At 39.9% G+C, this 24,404-nt stretch overlaps 1 protein-coding gene across 4 annotated transcripts in view; it reads right to left on the bottom strand.

Moving 5' to 3' along the window:
• Nucleotides 1–24,404, bottom strand: part of pde8b (phosphodiesterase 8B) — a 47,775-nt gene that overhangs the window by 5,586 nt on the left and 17,785 nt on the right. For all 4 annotated transcript variants that reach the window (XR_004340078.1, XM_032569172.1, XM_032569171.1 and 1 more), the window contains exons 3-21: nucleotides 18,808–18,998; nucleotides 17,546–17,605; nucleotides 16,262–16,319; nucleotides 15,877–15,965; nucleotides 15,697–15,775; nucleotides 14,283–14,423; nucleotides 14,101–14,189; nucleotides 13,960–14,014; nucleotides 12,023–12,074; nucleotides 11,310–11,387; nucleotides 10,611–10,687; nucleotides 8,531–8,695; nucleotides 7,853–7,898; nucleotides 6,803–6,932; nucleotides 6,327–6,525; nucleotides 4,640–4,857; nucleotides 2,899–3,037; nucleotides 338–505; nucleotides 106–235 (exon numbers count right to left, since the gene is read on the bottom strand). Coding sequence is in view for 3 of the 4 variants with exons in the window: in XM_032569172.1 (XP_032425063.1) it covers nucleotides 106–235; nucleotides 338–505; nucleotides 2,899–3,037; nucleotides 4,640–4,857; nucleotides 6,327–6,525; nucleotides 6,803–6,932; nucleotides 7,853–7,898; nucleotides 8,531–8,695; nucleotides 10,611–10,687; nucleotides 11,310–11,387; nucleotides 12,023–12,074; nucleotides 13,960–14,014; nucleotides 14,101–14,189; nucleotides 14,283–14,423; nucleotides 15,697–15,775; nucleotides 15,877–15,965; nucleotides 16,262–16,319; nucleotides 17,546–17,605; nucleotides 18,808–18,998 (2,164 nt within the window). In the remaining variant the exon portion in view is untranslated. The remainder of the gene's footprint in view (nucleotides 1–105; nucleotides 236–337; nucleotides 506–2,898; nucleotides 3,038–4,639; nucleotides 4,858–6,326; nucleotides 6,526–6,802; nucleotides 6,933–7,852; nucleotides 7,899–8,530; nucleotides 8,696–10,610; nucleotides 10,688–11,309; nucleotides 11,388–12,022; nucleotides 12,075–13,959; nucleotides 14,015–14,100; nucleotides 14,190–14,282; nucleotides 14,424–15,696; nucleotides 15,776–15,876; nucleotides 15,966–16,261; nucleotides 16,320–17,545; nucleotides 17,606–18,807; nucleotides 18,999–24,404) is intronic.

Genomic DNA, 24,404 nt, shown 5'->3' on the forward strand with positions numbered 1-24,404 from the left:
ACAGAGGCCTGTTTTCATAAATAAACTCCCCATGTATGTAAAAAAAATAAAAAAATAATCATAATGTAAAAATACCCACGGCGGTGTGGGAAATGTTGGTCTTACCGTCCCAGGCGTCAAACATATCTGTGATGAAATAGTCTATGAAGGAGATCTGGGATTTGGGCACGCTGCAGGTGTTTCTGTCGAACACGGGCATCACCACGGGCAGCCCTTGTCGCTTCTCCTCGTCCGTCTGCGAGCAAAGACAAAAATGAATTCAGTCGCTTCAAAGCAAAACAACGAAAGTTTTGACGGAGAACAAACTGGCTGTCTCGCTCCCCCCCCCCCCCCCCACCTGGGCGAAGTACTCCTCTGAGATCCGGCCCGCCCACTCGATGCAGAGCTCCAGAGGCCTGCAGGGGTTCGCCACATCTGCACACTTGATTAGCATCCGCTTTATCAGCAGGCGGTTCTCTGGAGAGTTTCTGATGTTGCTCTGGCCCTCGCAGTCGCTGTTCGTGCTCTGCAGGAAGTATCACACAGGAACGAGCGACGTCATCAACAGAAACGTCGGTGACTCAGATCAGCTGGTTGTCGATGCTAACATAGGCTGCGGCTAATCCTGGGAGCGCAAAGACGCGGCAGCTGCGTTTCCGTTGGCCACATAGTTGCGCAATTTGGAGTTGCGAAAAGAAATTCGCTTTATGGAAAAACGCCAATTTCGAAAAAACTCAAGTTTCACAATAAAAAGTTATTGCGTATCGAAATGAATGCATTTCGTAAACCTGCAATGAAAACAGTTTTGGTATCACACTGCCAGTAGTAACATTGCTACTGGCAGAAAAGAGGACAGAAAGTTGCAACAAATAATTTGTTCATGACTTATAACGTAAACAAACTTATTCGCTTTTGATTTTATTCATGCATTTCGTTTTTAATATTAACACCACAATTGAAAAATTTTGGGGTTTTTTAGTGGAATATCAACAAAGTATTGAGCACATTTGTAATGGAAACGCAGCCAGTTTGCACAACTTGGTGTTAGCAACTTCTTCTAACTGGTGGTTGTTTGCTTTAATAAGCCCCTCCTTCTGTGTCCCATCTCCCATCAGTTCCTTTTTGTGCTTTCACAATAAACTAAAGATCCCAATAATCACATTGAAATGTAACTAAAATATTATTTTAATCACAAAATGTGATTTCAATTTTTTTTTTGTTTAAGTTCCGGTTTAATCAGTTTCAGAGTTTTAGAGGCTGAACCAAAGACGATCAGATGCAGGCCAAAGTCTGAAGTATACCTCAAACAGAAATCAGACAGTAAGTATGTTTCCATCCAACTGTGATGTGACTTTTGAGCAAAACTTTTAAAAGAAAATGCAACTCAGGCGTGTTTCCATCTACTCGTTTGAAGCGAATCAACCAGGTTGCGCAAAGCGTGATTTCGTCAGATGTTGGGGGGGAAAAAAAACACGATGTAGATATTTGCCTGTGTGCATAAAGACGTTTTCTTATTTGTAGCAAAATTTAGTACATTTTTTCCAAATGTCATGGTTTCCATCAACGTTTTCTAATGCGATACTTCCAAATGCGCAGAGAAACCTTGATGGAAACACAGCCTTTTTTTTTTTTTTTGCACAGCACAAATGGCGCTTATTCAATATTAACTAGACATGGAATAATTAATAGAAAACCAGTTTGTGGCGCCTCTGACAGATACGTCTGTTGACTTATGGCGCCCCCAAGACCACGCTGCCCTGGGGGGTGAGCCACATAGTGAAGCTAACAAAGCTTCAGCATTTTAGATTTTAAAAGCAAGAGAACGCCGCTTTGAAATAAATACCAGTATTATTGTCTGCAGTACATCCAAGGTGCTTGTTGTGCTCCTTGTTATGAACTACAGCTGTTTCCCAGCCTGCACTGGAATACTGCTTTGAGTTCTGCTACGGTACATTTTCAAAAAATCACTAAATTGTTCAGTAAACATTTGGGTAAGGTACCATGGAAACATGTCTCCCAGGATCAAATTGACAAATCTTCCAAATTGGTTTTCAAGCTGCGGCCTTTCATGTGAACCTGACTCAGGAAATAAAATACTTGTGCTACCAGCAGCAACTCCACAACTTGTTTTACATCCTGCAGTTTGCAACACATTCGCCTGTGAACCAGCACTCTCAGTCTGTGACGCAGACTCGGAACAACAAGCCGGGTTACAGAGCTGACACGGCAGGGATTATTTTGTGATCATTCTCAGTTTTTTTTTTCCTCTTCTGACTCCCGTAGGAGGAATCTTTTCGGGTTTCATTTATTGCTTTTCACACATTTTACACCGATCTCCTGCCACTTCGTTCGTAATGCATTTGATCGGAAAATCAGACCCGTTATCGCAACACTTTTCTGATAATTAGGAGAGCAAGAATGCAGAATAAATCCTGAAAGTGCAGATTAATGGAAAAAAAAAATGTTTTCACACTATAGTATTGTGATTAAGTTTGACAATAAACCTGGCCAGATATATATTAAAGTAAGACCCAACTGGTTTAAGGCGATGCTGCTTTACAGGCCAATCTGAGGAGCAGCAGAACCGATCACTGTCGCTGCAGAAATCAGCAGAAACCGTGCAACCGGTTATTATTGATTTAAATCTGAATACAACTGATTTATAAATTACTTTTAATGATATCAGCTTTTATTCCAACTGGGTCAAAGCTCAAACAGTACAGTAACGTAGCAATTGTCCCAGACGGCATATTTTATTTTCTAGTTCTTGGTTGCCACCTTTGTGATGCTGCCCTGGGCAACCACCCCGACTATAACGCATATTAAAAACCACCACCATTTGTTATCATATCTTGTTTACATTAAAAAAGCCACCATTTCTGGCCCAGGAGGTCAAACAGGCGCCTGCTTGGAGCTTACATTGGTGCTGGTCTCTTCGACGGCAGCCATTGGCTTGTTGATGCTGTTGACGAACTTGCTGACATGCTCAAAGTGGCGGGTCATCTCGGTGGCGAGCACCATGTCGATGATGGCCTGGCGCAGCGTTCGGAACTGATTCCTGATGGCAGCGAGAGCGTGTGGAGACAACATGAGAGGCGAGACAGTGGACAGCTAAAACACCAAAAGGGACAACGAGTCGCTAAATCCCTTAGAGGGAGACGTTACAAAACGTTTGTGTCTGAATGTCCAAAAAAACTTTTTCTGTGTTGCCTTTAATCAATGGACTTAGAATTAAACATCTGCCTTTCTGCTCACTTGAAGGTGGAAAGGCAGCGCTCTGGTTAGAATAGGCTTTTCCTTTGCTAGGCTATAGCATTGGCTTGCTAGCGTAACTACTAGCTAAAAATCACTGATGGGGTTGACTGTCACATGTGACTATTGTAAAACAAATGGCAGCTATTTATACAATGAAAACAAGATAGCTGAAAAGAAAAAAGTGAGTAAATAAAACAATATAGATGTATTTAGGCCATATTCTGTTCTGTGGTAGACGACATGATTCTGTTTTTTATAACCAACACATTTTTTGACAAGCTAGGATATGTTTTGTAAGTTCATGACAAAAGAGATATTGCTGCTTCTGTCGTGTTTTTTTTCAGCTAAGATATTAAATTAAATATTGTATATTGAAAGTTCTTTTTTCATTAAAAGTGGTGCGTAAATAAAGTCACACTAGTCAGACAAAACGCTCTGTTGTTCTGTTACACTTTGAAATGGGATCGACTAAGCAGCATTACAATTTTTTGAATTTAGAAGAAAGCAAAAAGTGTGACAACCAAGCCGTTCTTCCCCACCCTCCCACTGATGGCAAACTTGAACTTTTACACATTTTCTTTTCTTTTTCTCTCTGCGTGTAGGCCAGGAAGTTTCTGGCTGCTCTCGCTGAGCTGAAGGCTCTTCCAGTGGCTTTCTTTCAACAACGGTTTTCTTCTTACCACTCATCCAGAGTTACACGCTGTTAGTCCACTGACTTCTGCTGGCTAGCATTTACGTCACATAGCAAGAACCATAAAACACCACAATTCAAGTGTTTAATCATATTAGCATGAAATGTGTTGTGAGATGTATTTATAGCCAGAGTCAGCAGTAGGAGAGAAGGTGCTTATGCTTTAGCTAACATATTAAAGAAAAGACATCCAAACTTTAAAGGCCACAATTATTTTTTTTAAATTAAAACCCCATAAAATTTAGCTTTTTTTTTAACCTGCTCAACAATAAACAACCAATGCAATATTTTAGTGAAACAAATAGATGAGCAAAAGGGATTTGTAATTTTTTTTAGATCCAAAACATAATAATTGTGTTATTAAAGGAATACCGTTTACATTTGTTTTTACTATTATTATTATTATTTGACTGGTGTTTGTTTCTGTTTCTATTGCACCACTAGAAAATGAGATTGAAATAATTCTCCCCTCACAAGTTTTGCTGAATTTAGTGACGTTTATCAATTAGTTAAATGCAGACTTGAGTGCCCCCAGGTCTGCTTTTGAGTAAAAATGTTGCCGTGTTCAATTCAATTCAGTAAAACTTTATTCATCCCCAATGTAAAAAAGTACAGACAGCCGTGGTAAAGACAAAAACAGGCACATTATAAACATTTCTTTCTTTTAACACATTGGTTTTTCAGCTACCTTTGTCCAACCATCCTCTCACCGACCTGTCGATGTTCTTAAAGACGTTGCTCTTGCCGTCGCGCATGGTGAGCTGGAAGGCGAGCGCGGCGTGGTGGCTCTCCAGCACGGCCGTGTCGTTGTAGAGGACGGCCAGCTCGCTGCCCGCGTTGCACAGGAAGGAGTTGGTCCGGCCCGGGTGGTCCACGTCGTGGACTGTGGCGGCTATCAGCGCCGCCACCTCGTCCAGCTGGTCCAGGCTGCTCTGAAGAGGCAACAGAAACCGAACGGAGACGTCAACATAATTGTACGAAACTTTATAAATATGGAAATCAAATTCTGAGGTAACCCGCTGTCTCTTAAAATTAACAGTTGTTGAAGTTTGGTGGTTTTTGGTGTTTGAAAAGTCTGTTAGCTATAGAGCTAATGTTAGCAAAATGCATCTTTGCCGTCTTTCTTGTAAATCTGAAAGAAAAGAAGCATGAAATAATCATACTATTTCTAATTTCTGACATGTGTCACTGACATTTATTATTTTATCTGGAATGTGGTTCTGTCTGACAAAACTTGGTACAAAAATATCTTTTAATATGCTATGAAGGCTAAAAATACAGTGTTATTTTCCATGCTGTTTTTCAGCATGCACAAATGTATTCAAACCCCTTAAACATTTTCACATTTTGTCACATTACAAATACAAGCTCCTGTTCTTAGAGTGTGTGAATTTATATCATGGGACAACACATCATACACAATAATTGGGAAACGGCAGCAGACCTCTGCCAAGAGCTGAACGTTTACCCAGGGAAGAAATCCCAAGTTCTCAGAAAATGTTCCCGCCACAACAACGCAAAAGGCCAGACACGGCGCTGATCTCTGTATTTTCCAAGAAGCTCAGATTTTTCTAAGAGTTTTTTTTTTTTGTTTCCTGAGAGAATTAATTCATGAGTCCAGCCTGAGGCCAGAGGACGATGGTGAATTATGCTGAGCTAGAAGGAGAGCAAAAACCTGGCAAGAGAGACGAGTCTTGAGACCGAATTTGGACCCACAGAATTTTTAAGGAGAAAATTGTCCGTCAGGGTGGAACCGAAGTGTTTGACTATAACGGGGCAAAATTATGTAAAGTCAACTTTTTTTTTTCTTTTTGCTTTACATCATGTTATAATGTTATTCCCTCACAAAAAACACACCTGGGGCGTTGCTTTGACTCTTTAATGCGTGTTTGAGAAGTCCTTTAATCGTCATGGCAACCATTCAGCTGTGTAAAATGTCTGGGTGGACTTAGCTCCACCTTTGAGATACAGCTCCTCCTCAGAGCTGCAGTTTCCAAGCTTCCGCCTCACAAAGCAGCTCTTCGCTTTAACGCCTCCACTCAGCTCCTTCAGACTAGCCAGCAGCAATTAGCAAACACCTGGTGGAGCTGCTGAGCTCATTATACGAGCTACTTCACAGTGCAATGCTGGTAAAAATGCTGTTAAAGGGTTAATAGAGGAACCAAGTTGCAATGACTTCTTGAAGGCGGAGCTTCAAAAAGAGCAGGAGTTTCTTAAAGGGACAAAGGCCCAATTTCAAGGCATTAAATTACTCATTTCTTTTAAGTATTATTTGATGTAAATAGCATTTTTATAGCAACTGAAGTACCTTGATTGTGCTATAAAATGGCAATTTGTGCCTGGAAAACACATAATTCTACCCCTTTCAAAAAATCAAACTCCCCATTCTGTGGTTTGTTACCTTGACTCTCTCCTTGCGCAGGAAGTAGGCCGTGGCGTGCAGGACGTCTGCAGCATGCGTGGAGTTGTGGTAGGAGTTGGAGGAGTGATAGTTGGCCTCCATGAGCTGCAGCCAAGAGCGCAGCGTCGCCTCGGAGCAATTCAGGAAGTCACACACTCCGAAACTGGTGAAAATCTTCAAGCCGAGGTAAGTGAGGGGTCTGCAGCGGAGCAAACAACAAAGCAGGCACAACATGAGAGAAGTGTTTTAAGTTTCTGTGTTCTGGTTTCTTTTACGCTTATTTTAAAAGTTCTAGTTCCACTGGAGGATTTGTTCACTTAAGACATTTTTCTCATTCTATAAGTGAAATAATCTGCCAATTAAACCAGCACTCTTTCATCAATGTTAAAGAATTATTGACTTAAAACAAGCTCATGTTTTTTGTTCCATTTATTAAACAATAACCACAGACATGATGGTGAAAGTATAATCGGTACCTTTTATGCGTGGCTGCCTCCAGGTCCAGGATGTTGAACTCCCAGCGCTCCTCGTCGTTCAGCATCTCGGCGATGGACGGAGGAACGTCGTTGAGCGTTACCGGGATGGTCAGCTGGCTCTGGCTCATATCTAGCACACGGACACAACAACCTGAACACACCATGGACACACACCTTTGAAGATTACACACTGTTAGACTGTAAAAGAGGGAAACCAGCCCCTGGACGGTTGACTGATCTTAATAATGAACGACTACACCAAGCTGGCCTATAGAGCAGGGACATTTGGCCAAAAATTATTTTAAAAATTTACATTTTTTTAAAATGCAAAGATGATAGCCTGAACAGTTTTTCACACTAGTATTGTTTTTTTTTTTTTAGTAAAGTGTTTTTTTTTTTCATTTACATTGAAAACTACTCGCTTTTTTTCCCTTCAGTGTCTTTTTCTGTTAAATTTGAATGTTCCTTTAAAGAAAATACATTTCTTTCATTTTATTTGAAAATTTTCACAGTTGTTTTCATTTTAAAACCAAAAAACTGAAACAAAAAGGAAGGAAACATACAATGTTCATTACAGTGGACTGTAATCTACTTTCCTTGTGTATTTTCTCTTTTTCTTCTTTTTTTTAGAGTAACACTTGTTGGGCCACATTTCTTAACATGTTACAATTTTAGCCCCATTTGTAATTTAATTTAAAAAACCAAACAATATGGCATAAAATGACCAACTGAATTTGACTGCGTTAAACTGGATTGATTTCTGATTGGTAATAAATTTGGACTTGAATTAGTTTACTCATTTAGTTCCTTCTTAACAAACTAAATGAACAAAACTGACTACTGTAAAAAAAAAGAAGAAGAAAAAAAGAAGAAATGTTCCATTTTGTGCACACCACAAATGCAGTATTTGAGAAAAGTTCCCAGAAAAAAAGATTTTCTTCTAATGTTAGCAAAACACTCAGAAGAATATAAAAGATTACAGAATGTGCAACAGATTTGTTTGAATTCCTCTTGCTCTCTTTTGGTGTTCAGTGATGCTTTGAAACTTACTTTTGCTGAAAACATATTCATTCCCAGAGAGCCGCCGCAGCCCGTCCTGAAGAGGATGAGGAAAAAGAACAAAATCTTTTGATATTAACCAGAAAATGTTTCGTTTACGTTATTCTGCATTGTTTTTAGCAATAGTTCAGCTATAACACACATATTACCAGCAGCCTGAATTTGCATTCTGACACAAATACAAATGAATGAATTAAATAAAAAAAAATATGTCTTTGCTCATAAATACAAATAGTGCCTGCTAAACCATACACCATGTCATATTTGTTAAAAGTGTTGCTTTTAAAGAACGTTATAAATAAAGCTGGAGAACCTAAAACCTTTCTCCTTGTTAAAATGACTTTCTCTTCATTTTAAAACCTTCTTGCGATAAAATTGCATCTTTATTCTGCTAATATTATAACTATATCCTTGTATCTAAGCATATATTTCTGTAGCCCAACCCCAATAATAATAATAATAATAATAATAATAATCAGTTGTACAACTTACAGAAGGAATGAGTGAACTAAATGACAAAAAATATTTTCAAAATGTGCTTTTCTGTCAAAAGGAAGCAAAAAAAAAAAGAAAAAAAAAACTGATTAAAATTGGATCTGGTCTGAAAAAAGTCAGAGATTTTAGTTCGAGGAGGATTTAATATGTTTGCAGGATGTTGCTGCTTCTTACAGTCATGAGCCCCCCGACCAGGTCGTTGGTGTGGGGGTCGTCGTCTTTGGAAGCCAGCTGGGGGGAGTAAAGCTCGGTGGTCCTCAGGATCTCCAGCACGCGGTCCAGAGCCTCGGCGACCGTCACCGGACTGCTCTCCTGGGCCGCGTTGATGATGTTTATTACCTGCACACCAACACACCACAGGCATTACATGCGATAACAGAGCGACTCTTTGTGCGTGTGTCACGGAGGTCTACATGTGACGCCGCTGCGGCGTCTCTACTGGAGAACACAAAAACAAAACAAAAAGAAAAAATAAAAGTTATTAAAATAAAGTTATTTTTGAGTCCATAAGGGCATCACAGGCTCTGCAGCGGCGGGCCAAATGAGACGATGTGAGACACAGATATTATGCTAGTAGATGCGGCACGATGTGATCCAGCCAGCAGCTTTATTTGAACTGAATCTGTGTTGAGGTTTGAGTCACAGTAAATTTTGTCGCGTGATAAATCATGCCGGTAATTATCGCGATAAATGATAATATTATTGTTTTGAAACCATTTTCAAGTAATATATTGACAATAGCACTGTAATACGCGTGATTTTAATTGCATTTCTTATTTGATGGGAACATTGCAATACAAATATTGCATTGTTTTTGACATTTTGCACACATTTGTAATAGAAACCCAGCGAGTTTGAGGTTTGTTCACATTTAAACAGCCCCATTTTTGCATTCTTTCATTTTTTTAATATATTTTCAAGTTTAACATATCTGTTTTGATTTCTTCTGAACAATTCTAAGTTGAGTGTTTATATATACTGTATATATATATGTATATATATATATATATATATATATATATATATATATATATATACATACAGTACAGACCAAAAGTTTGGACACACCTTTTAACTCAATGAGTTTCCTTTATTTTCATGAATAAAGGACATTTGACATTTTGCACACATTTGTAATAGAAACCCAGCGAGTTTGAGGTTTGTTCACATTTAAACAGCCCCATTTTTGCATTCTTTCATTTTTTTAATATATTTTCAAGTTTAACATATCTGTTTTGATTTCTTCTGAACAATTCTAAGTTGAGTGTTTATATATACTGTATATATATATGTATATATATATATATATATATATATATATATATATATACATACAGTACAGACCAAAAGTTTGGACACACCTTTTAACTCAATGAGTTTCCTTTATTTTCATGACTATTGACCTTGTAGATTCACACTGAAGGCATCAAAACTATGAATAACACATGTGGAAATATGCACTAAACAAAAAAGTGTAAAACAACTGAAAATAGACCTTATATTCTAGTTTCTTCAAAGTAGCAACCTTTTGCTGTGATTACTGCTTTGCACACACTCTGCATTTTCTTGATGAGCTTCAAGAGGTAGTCACCTGAAATGGTTTTCACTTCATAGGTCAACCTGCCCTGTCAGGTTAATAAGTGGGATTTCTGGCCTTATAAATAGTCATGAAAACAAAGAAAACCCATTGAATTAGAAAGGTGTGTCCAAACTTTTGGTCTGTACTGTATATATAAGGCAGATGTGTCCAAACCTTTTGTCAGGAGGGCCAAAATCATCGGCTGCAAAATTCTGGTATCCTGGATTCTGGTGAGTAAAAGTTGGTGGATATTTGTGACTCTATTTGCTAAGAAAAAGGTAATTTATGTAAACCTAAGATTTTTTAATTATTAATAATTAAACAAGATCTTGTGTTTGTGAAAATGTTGCCTTAAAACACACAGTGTCCATCTGCTCTATTCAAGAATTGTGGTTGGAGGCCAGGAAAAATAATTCTGCGTGCCGCAAATGGCCCTCTCACCACACTTTGGACACCCCTGCTTTAAAGTCTTTGATGGAAAATAACCTGTTGCTTAAATAGTTTCTAGCAAAGAAAACTTTACACCTTGTGGAGTGTTTCACAAAACGATACACATATTTTGTATGTGTACCGTTTTATGAGTCACTCCACAAGGTGTAAAACTTTCTAAATATAAATATAAGTATTTATTCATGATTCAAACAGACATGAAGGAGTAAATGAGGAAGATTGAACCTTGGTGATGGGAGCCTCAATTGTCATCGAATGGATTCTTGCAACAGAAGAATATCTCCGGTTCTGTAAACTAGGAGCTGTAAGGAAGAAGTCGTAACTGTTAGCACAGTGAAAATTCAAGTCTATGAATGTTTCTGTTGGCATGTATTCAAAGATTAAAACCAAAGATTAGAGGATTCAGAAATTGTAAACACTTAGATATACACAGACACACGTAACATGCTGTATCTTTTTAAAAAAGGTGCCACATAATCACTGATTTTAGGCTGCAGCAATCACGACCTTTAACTGTTGGACATCTTAACGTATTCTGCCTTATAGAGGAATAATTTAGGATTTAAGTGAAAGAAAAATAGGTAGGCAGAGAACAGCTGCATTCAGCAGAGATCTCTCAAAATAGCTGCAGCTGCGTCAAAGAGGGTTGAGGAGTGGAGGGGCTGGGGGAGACGCAGATGTCGTCAGCCTACAACATCTCCCTTTAGGATCTCTTCACCTTCAAGAACCAACCATAACGCCGTCTGACTCACACTCTGACTTTCCATCTCTAATCACCTCCCCTCCCGTTCTTTCTTTCTTATTCCTGTTTCCATTTTATTCTGTTTGTGTTGAACTCTCTCTGTGCTTCTGTCGCTTTCTTCTTCACACAGCAGAGCCGGTGCAGTTCTGTTCGGTGAAACGGAAAGCTCTGAACAGACCTACCGTCGCTGCCACGGGAACCAACCGATCTGGCGTCGATCGAATCTTTCCGTCTGTCCCTGTGTCGCAGTGAATGGCACTCTGTACAGGAAGTGAAGATGTTAAATGCAGACAGACACGCATTGTGGCTGTTTCATTAACAGAAATGTTATTTGAGACTAAAACAATGTTAATCGATAACGTAGTTTTCTTTTAGTTACTCTTTAGATCTGCAGTTTCAGATGTTATCTGTGACTTCAAATATAACTAGAAATTGATTTTTCTCCTCTATTTATTGCAACTGTTTAACTGTCACTATTTAATTCATTTCTGCACTGGATTCACAAAGCAGATTGCACAAAGTGAATACAGAAGCAGTCCCACCCATCGAGTCCAGAAGATAAATGTTTTTGTCTTTTTTTTCTTACTTGAAACAGTTTACTTGATAAATACGACGGCGGATTAAGGCTATTGCAGATGGGAAAAGAAAAAAGGCATACATTTCTACTAAAAAACTAAAACATTTTTAGATTATTCTCAGAAATTTCCAAGAAAAAAATGAGGAAATGTCGGAGACATAAAGCTGGAGACTTTGCAAGAAACACTCAAATTTGTGAGATTCGAAAACAGCTTTATTCATCCGCCCTTTAGCGCAGAATACATTACAACCTTACATTTCAGGTTGGTAAAAAGCATCTGTCCATGTAAACAAGAATGAAAACACAGTAGTTAGTTACCTGATTGAGAAAGGTCCCCGCTGCATCTATCTTCCTTGTTCATTTTGAGGACCTGACAGAAAGCGATAAACCAGAGCTCAACTCCTTCCCTACATCACTAGACAGATCAAGAGTGTTGTTTTCGATCAAACCTGCTATTGGTAGGACTAAACCCAATCAACATCAGGTCAGTACCTTATTGCTAGTACCTAAGCCAGTCCTAACTGCAGTGGTCACAATGTTATTGTAGATGTGTCCCATAATTCCAGCTGCTCAGCGATTCTCTTGTCGTTTCGATGGCATTGAAAGAGATTAATTCAGATTACTGCTTCTATGTTCAAACTTGTAGCTCACGCATGCGGCTGACAGTTTGTTCGGTACGCCGTGTTTGTCACGCCAAGGTTATGTAGTTATGGATGTGCAGGACCTCTAATCTGGTTATAGAAGATTTTCCTCACCCAGTGACTCACTGTGCCTCTGCACAGCACGGACAAACAAACAAGCACAGTTATGTAATGATCAACGTGTATCTATGAACACAATGTAAAGGATTTTAATTGAAATTTTCAGGTGGAAAATTTAGAAAATATGTTGCTATTGCTAAAAAAGAAAAAAAAGGAGATTATTTGAATCAAATTTGAAATTAAATACATTTTGTGAGAGACAAACAGTTCAAAGTTGGGATCAGTTGCTACCTTGTCGAAGAATTTTTATTCCCCAAAAAGCTGGAACGGTTTGTAATAATTTGTCTTTGGCGAGCCGCCGACTCACCTTGTGCATGAAACAGAACGATGAGCTAAAGCTGCTCTCTGCGCGAGGTATAAAGGTATAAACAGCTTTGGCACCCGGTTTCTAGCCTTTATGGGCCTTAGAGGGAGATACTGGTGCTTAGCTGTAGCTTAGCATGGCATGACGGTATTGGCCTGCAGCTCAGCTGAGGGCAGCAACACGTATGCTTCATGGTAGCCGCATGGAAGCATGTCGGGCTATCCCTCCTCCTCCCCCAAAGATGTTGTATTTAAACTTGACAATTTAGGTTTCATTTCAAGTGCTAACTAAAATTAGCACTTCAAACAATATAAATCAGAAAACTTTTTGCCATGCAGTGAAAGAATATTGATCCCCTTTCTTCTGTTTTGATTTGTCGATTTCCTTTTAGATATTTCAGATCTGTAAGCTGTCACAAACATTAAGTCTACACTTTTGTCTCATCAATTTGCAGAATATTTTCTCAAAACGTTATGGTGAGACGAGGCTTTGACTTGTTTTTGGTCTGTAGTGTTTTTTCCTTGGAACTCTTTTCTCTGGTCTCTTTCTTATTGCTGAATCATTGACAAGTAATTCAATGCCTGATCAGATGCCATTCAAATTTCTATGTGACCCAATGGATGAGTTGGGAGGTTCCCAGGACTTGAACCTTCCCAGTCAAGTCCTGGGAAGGTTCACTCCTGTCCTGTTTCCTCCCTTTGTGGATAATGGTTCACTGGAGTCCAAAAAACATTGGAAATAACTTTGTAACCTTTTTCAGATTAATAGTTATCAATGGATTTGCTTCTCATCTATTTTTTGGACTGGACCATGATGTCTTTGAGATCTTTAAGTTTAGCTGCCAGGCTACAGGTCTGGCAGTAGTCATGTCTTGTTGTGTATAAAGTTAGAAGTAACATCTTTTTTCTGGAACTCCATTTTTCTCTGCCAGCAAAAAGCATTTTTCCTGAGGTTGTGTAACCCAGTTGAGTGGTACTCATAAAGCAGCAAAAAATAATTAATAGACTTACTTTGTACATTATTGTAACTCTACCTATCTCCAAACCTAAACTGAAAAGGCTAAATCAAGTCTGTTAATCCAACTTTCTGCTGTATGAAAGTCTGAATTCCCAAGATAGCAGCTCAAAACTCTAAAATCTGTAGCCGTATGAAGGAAGCGCAGAGAACTGAGAGGAAAAAAGCGTAATCACCTGATTGTTGTTGTCGGTATGAGCTCGCTTGATGGCTACGAAATGTCGGATTTTTCTGTTGGCAGAAGGAATCTGTCAGAGATTTTCAAATTTCTTGTTAAGCTGCAGAAGCTATTCTTGGATTGCGTAGATTCAGCTCACCCTCCCTGGCCGATGACAGGCAGTATCTTCACTTGCTGCTGAATGCTGTCGCCTGACTTCTTCCTGGCAAAGTAAATGCCTTGCCATTCCTTCAGACACGACAGAGCAACCGGGCCGATTAAAAACCCTCCTGGGTTTACAAGCTCAATAGCAGCGGATTGACAGATGGATCCAAAACTCACTTTGCCTTTTTTGATGCAGGTGTTGATTGTATCGAGTAGATCGGCTCTGTTCTTGTCGCTCTTGGGAAGTTCGGTCAGTTCTTTTCCAATCAACTCCCCCCTGTGGTATCCCATCATCCTCTCAAAGGCCGGGTTCACATACTGGGTCACAACCACAGAGAGATTAGAGACACCGGATGGACGACCATTTTCCTGCTAACATCTCTTTGATTATTGGATGTTAATTTACTGGTGAAGTTAAAAATGGACAAATCCCAATTAAGCAACAAACTAGTATCAATGACATGACTAAAAAGGCCTGAAATTTCTTGATACCTCTATAAATAAATAACTAATAAAGAGTTAAGCAAAACAGTTATGAAAGATGTGACCACTTAAAAATACATTAATAGGAAGTAATAATAACAAAGGTTTATATTAGTAATTAGTTAATTAAAACTGAAATATTTATTATTTTACAATTAGGGTCCCTCCATAAATGACCCACACATTGATTAGGCTAGCAGAACATAATATACCTATAACATTAATCACAATTCATAGAACATTTTTTATGTTTTACCAAGAAATAGATTTTTTATTTAATAATCACAACCAATTAATAGTTAATAAATGTATTAATAACAAGAATTAAGCCCTGGGCGTGCCGTGGTGGCGTAGGGGTTAGCGCGACCCACATTTGGAGGCCTCAAGTCCTCGACGCGGCGGTCGCGGGTTCGACTCCCGGACCCGGCGACATTTACCGCATGTCTTCCCCCCTCTCCCTCCCCCTTTCCTGTCAGCCTACTTCATAAAAAGGGACACTAGAGCCCACAAAAAGACCCCCTGGAGGGGTTACAAAAAAAAAAAAAAAAAAAAAAAAAAAAAAAAAAAAGAATTAAGCCCTTAATAAATCCATAATAATAATTACTAGAAGCTAAGTTATTATTTTATGAGCTCCTCATACATTACTAATAAACAGTTACTGAAACAGTTATTTTTAAAGCAGTAAACAGCTAATAAACCATTAGTAGGTACCACTAATATGGCTAAATAATAACGGATTTATCAACTATTAATAATTGAACTAAATGTGCTAATGGTTCTCAGTTAAGGGATGAAGGAGTGAAAAGTCAGACATTTTATTCAAGTGTTATGGTGCGTTTTTTGCTAGCTATCTTAGATAGACAGAACAGCTAGGGTAGCATAAATGTTAGCCGTACGGCGTTTTCATACAAACAGGAATGTATGTAAGAGGTAGTTGAATAGACAGATAGAAAGAGAGAAAGAGAGAGATAAGAGATATAGGGACAGAGAAAGATATGAAGATAAATAGCTAAAGCTAAATATAATTTAGAAAGAGATGGCTAAAGATAATTGTAAATAGAGATAGCTAAAGATAAGGACCGACAGATAGATGTAATGTAAATCCCACCTGAATGATGTGATCCTCACTGGTGATTTCCACGGCCTCTTGGCAGTACTCCAAAGCCGTAAAGACTGAGTTGCAGGCCCTATAAATGAGTGAACTTTCTGTAACTCAAAATGGCCAACGATTCTAAACATGTAGTTTAAACATGCTCCAAAACTGCTTACATCTGTTCGTGTGCCGTACCTGAGTTTGAACTGGCAGCGCACCTCTCCATGTTCGGTCTGGATGAGTTCGTTATAGCACGCTGACACGCTGCTGTTCTCCACGAACCTCTGGAGTCCGACCCAGGTTAAGTGGTGTTGGAAGGAGAGGCAGAGGGATGAGAGGGGAATGGAGTGAGTCAAGATGCGCTCAACTGCGACTTGTTTAGAAACCACCCACATCATTTTCACAGCGTTTAGCACGACAGGTGACACAACTCGCACTCAGAGTGACAGTCATGCTTCTATTTTTGCAGGCTCTAGTTTTCTATTAAAGTAAGCCCTTGAGTAGCATGCAAAACAACAGCTAGGAGAGGAACACAGAGACAGACAGGACAACAGAGAGGAAGTAAAATGGTTGGACATACTCTGCTAAATCCAGCGCAGAGGAGAGGGAGAACGGACGGTTCCTCTTGGTCCGGGAGTCTGTGTATTGGCAGAGAACAATCATTACAGTGTGTATTTATCAAAAACATAACAGAACCAAACCTACAGTAAACACAAAGACCAAGAAAAGCTAACAGCTTACCTGGCAGCAGAGTTTATACCTTTACACATTTTAATCTCTTTACAGTCACACTTCATTGTGTATAATAGGGGTTTTATGTAATTGACAAAAAAAACAAACTAAACAAAATTCGTACATGGTTTCAATTATTTACAAATAAAAATCTGAAATGTGTGGAGTACATGTTTCAATACTCTGTGGAACCACCTACGTTTGGAGTATGTCTACCGTTTATGTACAATTAGACTATAATTTTTGTCTATTCTGGTTCAAAATAGCTCAAGTCCAATCAGTTTGGATGGAGGACAGCTGTGGACATGATTTTTTTATTTAGTTTAAATTAGATTTAGTTCTAATTGATTAATGACGGATGGACTACTCTAACGCATGAATATGCTAAGTCTATACCTCTGTTTTGTAGCTTTCACTCTCAAGGTTTTTTCTCAAGCTCCAGAGATTTGTCCCACTGAGCTCAATTTCTCAAGATGCATTTCATCCTGGCCAATGAGCAACGAAAGAAGGAGGAGTTGTGAACAACTCATTTAGAATTGGCAAAGGCAACAGAGGAAGTGAACAAAGCCAGTCAGTCCGTTTTGGCCACCCTTCCAAATATTGAGCAATTAAAGTTGAAGCAAAATGAATATTTAAGGCATTTTATTGCTGGTTAGAATGTTGTGGTTCAACTCCCTATGGAGTTTGGCAAAAGTTTAATTTTTTTGTTGGCTCTGTTAATAGTAAATGAGGTGGCGCGCAATTTTTGGTAAGGTTCGTAGCATAAATAGCTTCCTTCCCAATGGATCTGGCCAAATGTTGGACGTTATAATCAGATCCAATCGTTTAAGAATTCAACAGATTCCAACCAATCATTTCTCAATAGCCAAGGGTCCAGACCGTCTGTATGAAGTAAGATGTAGTAAAAGGGGTTTGGCTTTTAGGGTAGAGTAAAGGAGTTGTATATGAATGTTAAAACAGTGCAAAGACAACTAAACACTTCAAATCCTTTTCCGTCTACTTCACAAAAATTTACATATTCCATAAAATCCCCAAAATGTACATTAAACCTTGTGGTTGTATAAAAATATATAGTACTTTTCAGATACACCTATAACCTGCATCCAGGTACAAATAAAAATGTAAAGCTTACTTTTGTGCTACGACAGCAAGTATAACTGTGCTTTCCGAGGGCTTTGTGGCGCGGATCATCCTGAAAATGAAGCACAATAAAATCTCAGCAAGCGAATCAACAACACATCATTAAACTCTGACGCTGGACGCTGGAGAGGTGGCTTGGACCGAGGTGCGGGACGGACATGTGGGCAGAACGGGGGTGATGTCACTGCCAGAGAAGAAGGACAGAACATTTCTGTGCTTAACACAGAAACACCAAATGCGGCTTGCGCTTCGGAGGTTTTGGCCACCGAGTCCACACAGCTGGCAGGAAGTGTGGGAAAGCGGTCTGGAGGTGGAGAAGCAACGAGTCGACAGTGATGGAGCACAAAAAGGAGCGACGGAGGGAACGGATGATGGCAGAAGTCCTCAGGGGAGATGGAGATAGAAGGGAAAAAATTTTATGAAGGAAGGGAGCGTTAGAGGCCAGGCACAGCAGGAGCAAGGACCGTGGTTATCACAGGACAGGGGAGACTAATGGATCAGTTTCTTGGGAAAATTTCCAAAGGACGCACAATAAATCACAATAAATACATGGTGGTGAATTTTGGTCAATTTTGCCTGTGTTCATTAGTCTGCGCTTCGAGTGTTGCACTAAATCCAGACACGGATCTCACATTAAGTCAACATGTCCAAAATACTCCCGGAAAGCCCGGCAGGAAGGGGAAAACTGTGAAAAATAGGGGACTAAAAATACCCTCGGAATAAATCCTCATGCATGCCACAAAGCAAGAGGGGACAGAAACACACACCAGCATGAACTTAACAGCTGCTACAGCACTAGACGTAGAGCAGCTCTTGTCAGCAAATTAACTCACTGCTTAGTGATTCTTAGTTTACTGCATATTTCCGTTAGCCTCTTTTGGCTCATAGCACCCTTATTTATCCTTTATAAAATGAAAAAAAAAAAGCGTGTTAAGCATTGGGCTCAGGGCTCTTTTGTGGTTCATTGTGTTGCTGGTGCCTCCAGTGAACACAAGATGGCGCCAACGAGCCCTCACGGAGCATCTGCTTTCAGAAAAGCTAAACCCGAGACGCTTAACAAGATTCAGGTAAAAAAAATAAAAAAAATTAAATCAGCAGAAGTTACAACATATTGGATAAAACTCAATGAATAAATTCTCTCTGGCGTCCTGTTTTCAGGTTTGGGAATTGAAACATGTTCACATTTGAAAAGACAGAGAAGTACATTTTCTATAAATATCCCGTCTCCTCCCATTTATTTGAGTCCAGACTCACCGGCAGACGGCTTCGGGCTCAAAGTAGCGCGAGTGACGTCCGTCAATGACGATGATCTCGTGCTGCTTGTCCAGGAAACACTCGACGGCAGACTCGGGCGTCCGCGCGATGTTGCACCGGAAGCCGGCGCGGTCGCAGGCCCACCAGAAGGCATCGCTCTGGCTGTCCTCCTTAGCGAACACCAGCAGAACCTGACGGAAGTCAAGCCAACCAGGACAATATTGTGCGACTTTCAGAGGCACCAAAATAGGTGCAGTTAAAAAAAAATAAAAATGTTTTTACAGATTAAATTTTGGTTTCAAATGTTTAAAATAATCTTTACACCCTGTAAACTTTTTAACTTGTTGTAACGTCACAGCGGGAAACCTCATCGTGTGACTAATCAATGGCATTTTGCGTCAATGTTTTTTTTTACACTCGTTCATGTAACGTTACACAAATTGGCAGGCAACTTATGTTTTAGAGCTTTACCCACGGGCACGACGACAAGTGGCGAGGACAAAGTTGGACTCAAAATCATTTCTTTCCAATTTAATGTTTCTTCTGGCTTAGTCACAGTCGACCCAATCTAGCCATTTTGACTGAGCTTTAGATATTTAGCAAAGCAGAATTTGTTATGTATTTAATAAAAACAAACAAAAGAGAACCATGTATCATTTTTACCTCCACTTATGCTACTGCAGTATCATGTATAACTGTATTCTTGTTTCAGGTCTTTCAGGAACAATCTTGTTCACATTTTTCGAGGTATTTTATTTTATTTATTTATTTTTTTTGCTGCAACGTTTTTTTTTTAATTTCTCCATATTTTTCTTCAATTTTCACATCAATATGAAACAAACCAAAACATTTTAAACATTCCTCTCTTAGCTTCTCCACTAGTTTTCATGAGCTAGTGGAGCTAGGTTTGCTAGCCACGTTTCCATCAACGCTTTCTAATGTGCTGTTTTTGAAGTATCACGTTAAAAAAGGTAGATGGAAATGGCAAAATTAGAAATTACATGATCAATTTAGCAAAAATGTCTGCGCTCGCTTGAGGTATTTTTTGGCTTTTCCACAACAACAAAAAAAGAGTTAATATGCTAAAGGGGAGATGGAAATGCAATTGCCAAATAAATTTTGACATGACAAACTTCCCCATCCACTAGTGGGTTGCAGCACGGAGGGGCTGGCGAGAGGCAATCCTGACTGGGATAGGATTGGGGGAACGCTCCCATCCACTGGTGGGTCTGTGCTTTACCAGAAGCACAAAACCTGGACAAAAAGTCCACATCTCCAGCCTGGAGGGGCAAACTCTCTTCAATCTTCTGAGATGTGTGGTGCACGCCAGTTTGCAAACTCTACATCTTGTTCTTTACAGCCCTGAGTAGAGTCAACATGCGACCAAATCACGCTTTGTGGAGCCTGATCGATTCGCTCCAAACTAGTAGAAGGAAACACCTCTACTCTGTCTCTTTCTTTTTGTTTTATTGCAGCATTTTAAAAATCTGCATGAGAATTCATTTCTACAGAGACGTTGGGACTGTAATGTTAATCTCTTGCTCTCCTGTAATAAATCCAGCTGCCATGCAGATGGTTAGAGACCTGAACTCTCCTTAACTGCATAGATGAAGCACCTTCCTTATGAAGAAAATGAAGAAGAGTAACTACATTTCCACTTTCTCTCATACCGTATATGTACTCTTTTAGCTGAAACTGAACAGCCAGCAATCCTCAAACGCTGCCGATGGGATGCACAGAGCTTTTAAGTCGCTTTTTTGATCTCAAACCGTGCTTGGACCACTGACAACACCAGCCACCTTTAATACATTGGTGCAAAAAAGCAACATAGCACACAGGCACGCTCTCTGGCAGCTGGACCGCAGCCAGAACTAACAGCACTCGGCTCTGCCGCGCAGCAGCATCACCTCCTGACTCCCTCTGAGGACAACAAAGGATAAGGGGACAGAGCGAGAGTACGGAGGGTCAGCACTCAGAGAGAGAGAGAGGGCAGACGATGAGGGAGAGCGTAAAAGAAGCAGAGGATGTCTAAAGTCATGACTTTCCACAATTCTTGTGCTGTTAATAAAAACGTAAAACAGGAGTATTGTGTCGCATAGTGCCTTTACAGGTGGAAACAGATAAAGCAAAAAAAAACACTGAATGAGGAAAAAAACGAGTGGTGCTGGCACAAGAGGCTAGAAACTGAAGCAGCGGTCGGAGGGAGAAGGTGGACTCTTACTTGTGAGTGCCTGTGAAAGGTCTACAGTCTTTGATCCCATGCAGGCTTGTGTAACCATGATGCTAGCATGTGAAATTCCACACACAGGGGACCCCACGGACACCGGAGCGCACACCTTCCACCCGGGAATGTTACCAGTAGAGGGCTGATAGGAGGCGCCGTTGGTCTGATGCGCGCCGGCGTATTTAGACAAACGGCTTCTCTGCACCACCAGCTGCATGTAACTCTCTTTATCTTTAACCTTCTATATCTACATCTCTCCATATGTGTATCTCTCCATATCTCTCTCTCTCCACACATCTCTCAATATTTAATCTACATTTTAAATACCACGCAAATCAAGCTGCACCAGCCGCCCCTTACTGACCTCCCTGCTCGCACAGTTAGCATTCATGCTAGCCCGGCGGCTAATCCTCGACGGCCGCTGTTGGCTGCCTCACGTTTCCAGAGTTCACCGGGTCAATTTGCCGTGTTAAAAATACATCTGAGTGAGAGAGTGTTTCTAATTATTGGTCACTCCAGCTTTTATGCCGTAATAAAACTGCTGTCCACTTGAGTCATATCAGTCTTATAAACCTGATCAGAATGTGAGTGATGGTGTCTGGCTGATGTTACTGTAAAAGCTTATGAGACACTTTGTTTTCCTGAGGAGAGTAGAGAGGCCTTAAAAACACAAAGGACCAACATAAGCGGTTGTAGCACATTTGAATTTTACTTTCATCTGGTATGGTAGTTTAAAAGAGGAGCCACAAGCCAATAAAGACTTATTACCTATTATAAAATGCTATTGTAGTAAATGTTATCAAGTTCACAGTCATTATTAGAATGAAAAGGGACAAAAAATTGCACTTTTCTATTTTGATAGGTAGAAATGACTAAAGCTTATCAACGACAAATGTTTTGTCTGCACGGTTTCACTTGAACTTCGAACATACTTGATCAACATTTTCTAGAACCTTCACTTGCAGAAGGACCTTAATGTGTCTCGTAAAACTTCTCATCACCTTAATCTGTCTGCATTTTGTCACATTACAGCCGCGAGCTTCAGCGACATGACAGGAAATAGAGAAATGGTCTTCAGGGTAAAGATTTTCCTAACAAACAGAAGCCTGAATTGCTTCCAAGTGTATTCAGCCACCCTAAATCAAGACTTAACCCAACCCTACACCATAGCAACAGACTTTAGCTGAAAGGTGTCAGAGTAAAATGCCTCGTGTTGTTTAATAATAACAAAACCCCAATAAAATACATCAAAGATTGAGGCTGCGACTGGACAAAATATGAAAGACTTACAGGGCCGTGAATACTGCATAAGGCACTGCATGTTCTGCAACAGCTAGCATGAGTTCATAAAAGTTTTAAGTGACAGAATGATTGAAACTCCGCGTTTTACAGCATGCTGCAGGTACACCGCAAATGGACGTTTGAGAAATATGATCGCATAAGAGCTGCTTTCCTTTAACTCGCCTGTATCTGAAGTCCATTACTAGATGAAGGAAGTATACAGAGATTTTGAAACTGTCCAGGCCTGAGAGCCTGCAACAGTAAATGTCAAGGAAAAACTCTCAATATATTGCTCTCCCCTGCAGAGCTTTTTTTTTTTTTAATCTTTCTTTTCATCTCTATGTTCCTGTAGAGGGGAGCGGTGAGGACAAAGAGGGGTTAGGTCATGGACACAGAAGAGAGTTTGGAGGTACAGCTGCAAACATGGAAGAGGGCATATTTTAGGGGAGCAGTTTAGGGTTTTATAGACCGTAAGAAAAGGGCTCTAAAATCTTTTTTTTTTATATAAAGCTCCCTCCACCTGCACAAATGTGTCTTGTCTGCTCTGTAAGATTGATGGACGGACAAGAGCGGCGTGCCAGGCCTGAACTCAGAAACCCCTGGAGACGGGTCCAAGCAAATCGAATCAAGGCAATAAACGAGCGCCTAATAAAGCGGCTCATTCCCGAACTGCGGGCCGAACCGCCAGAACAGAGGAATGCTTTGTGGCGCTCACATCCCGACCATCTGGGTAACCTCCACAAGCTTTTACTTCCCTCCTGTCCTCCCTCCCGCCCCGTTACATAAGGATAAATCTCCCCGCCATACGTCCTAATCCGTAACCAGAGGATGAGCGCAGACAATCCCCGACTCAGAACCCGGTGCCTTGCGTTCTTGATGAAGAGAGAGGAGATGGAGGCGCGGAAAAGGCCCTCCAAAGAGGCCAACTCGACCAGGGTAATGAGAGTCAGCTCAGGACATGTTTCGCAACAAAAAAGCAACAGCAGGTCACAAGGGACGGATCACAAATTTGGTGTTATTTTATTTTTATGTGCGAGAACTAAATCCAGCTTTTATTGGTGCGACTAATAAAAAAATATATCTTTTAAGGACAAACTCGGGAACAAAACATCTTTATCTTACTTCGTTTCATCTGAATTTTTTCCCATCCGTCTTTCCAGTCAGATTTTAAAGGGGCAGTATTATGTTATGTCAATTTTTTTTTAGCTGTGCATCATGTTATGATGTTATTCCACGATCAAAGCATGCCTGGAGTGTTGCTTTGATTCTTTCATGCATGTCTTACAGAGCAGAGCCTTCCCACACGGCTCCTTCAGACTAGCCAGCTTCAATTAGCAAACATCTAGTGGAACGGCGCATCTACTGAGCTCATTATAGAGGCCACTTCTCAGTGAAACGCTGGTAAAAACGTTGTTAAAGAGTTAATAGAGGAGCCATGTTGTGATGACTTCCTGGAGGTGGAGTTTCAGAAAGAGCAGGAGTTTTTAAAGAGACAGAGGCCCGATTTCAATACAATAAATATTAAAGTAACATTTCTTTTAAGTCATATTTCACATATATAGCGTTTTTATAACAATTCAAGGTAACATAGTTACTTGCTACTTGTACTATAAAATGAGACTATGAGGCTGGAAAACACATAATGCTGCCCCTTTAAGGCTGTAGAGCCACCATCAGTTATCCCAACAGACTGATTTGATTCGGTTGTTTTCCTCTCTGAGTTGAACTTAGTTACTATTTACGGATGAATTAAGAGTCAAGTGTTTAAAGGCTTTTGCATAATTTTATTACCTAGGTCTTTTCTCCCATATTACATTAACAGAAGGACCTTAGCTAAACCCAACTTAGTGCACAAGTGGGCGGTCTCTGTACCGACACTGAACTGAAGAGAAACTGTGTCACACTGTGTACTACATGTACACAGTGTGACACATTTTACTGGACGATAACAAATTTTACTGGACGATAAACTGTCCTGGAAACCATTGTGATAAACAACATTGATAATTAAGAAATGTATTGAAAATGGCATAATAATACAAGTTGACTCTCAAAGATCAACACATTTAAATTTAGTAAAGAACACTTTGCA

The sequence above is a fragment of the Xiphophorus hellerii genome, chromosome 8 (genome assembly GCF_003331165.1).
Source record: "Xiphophorus hellerii strain 12219 chromosome 8, Xiphophorus_hellerii-4.1, whole genome shotgun sequence".
In the NCBI taxonomy this organism is placed as follows: domain Eukaryota; kingdom Metazoa; phylum Chordata; class Actinopteri; order Cyprinodontiformes; family Poeciliidae; genus Xiphophorus; species Xiphophorus hellerii.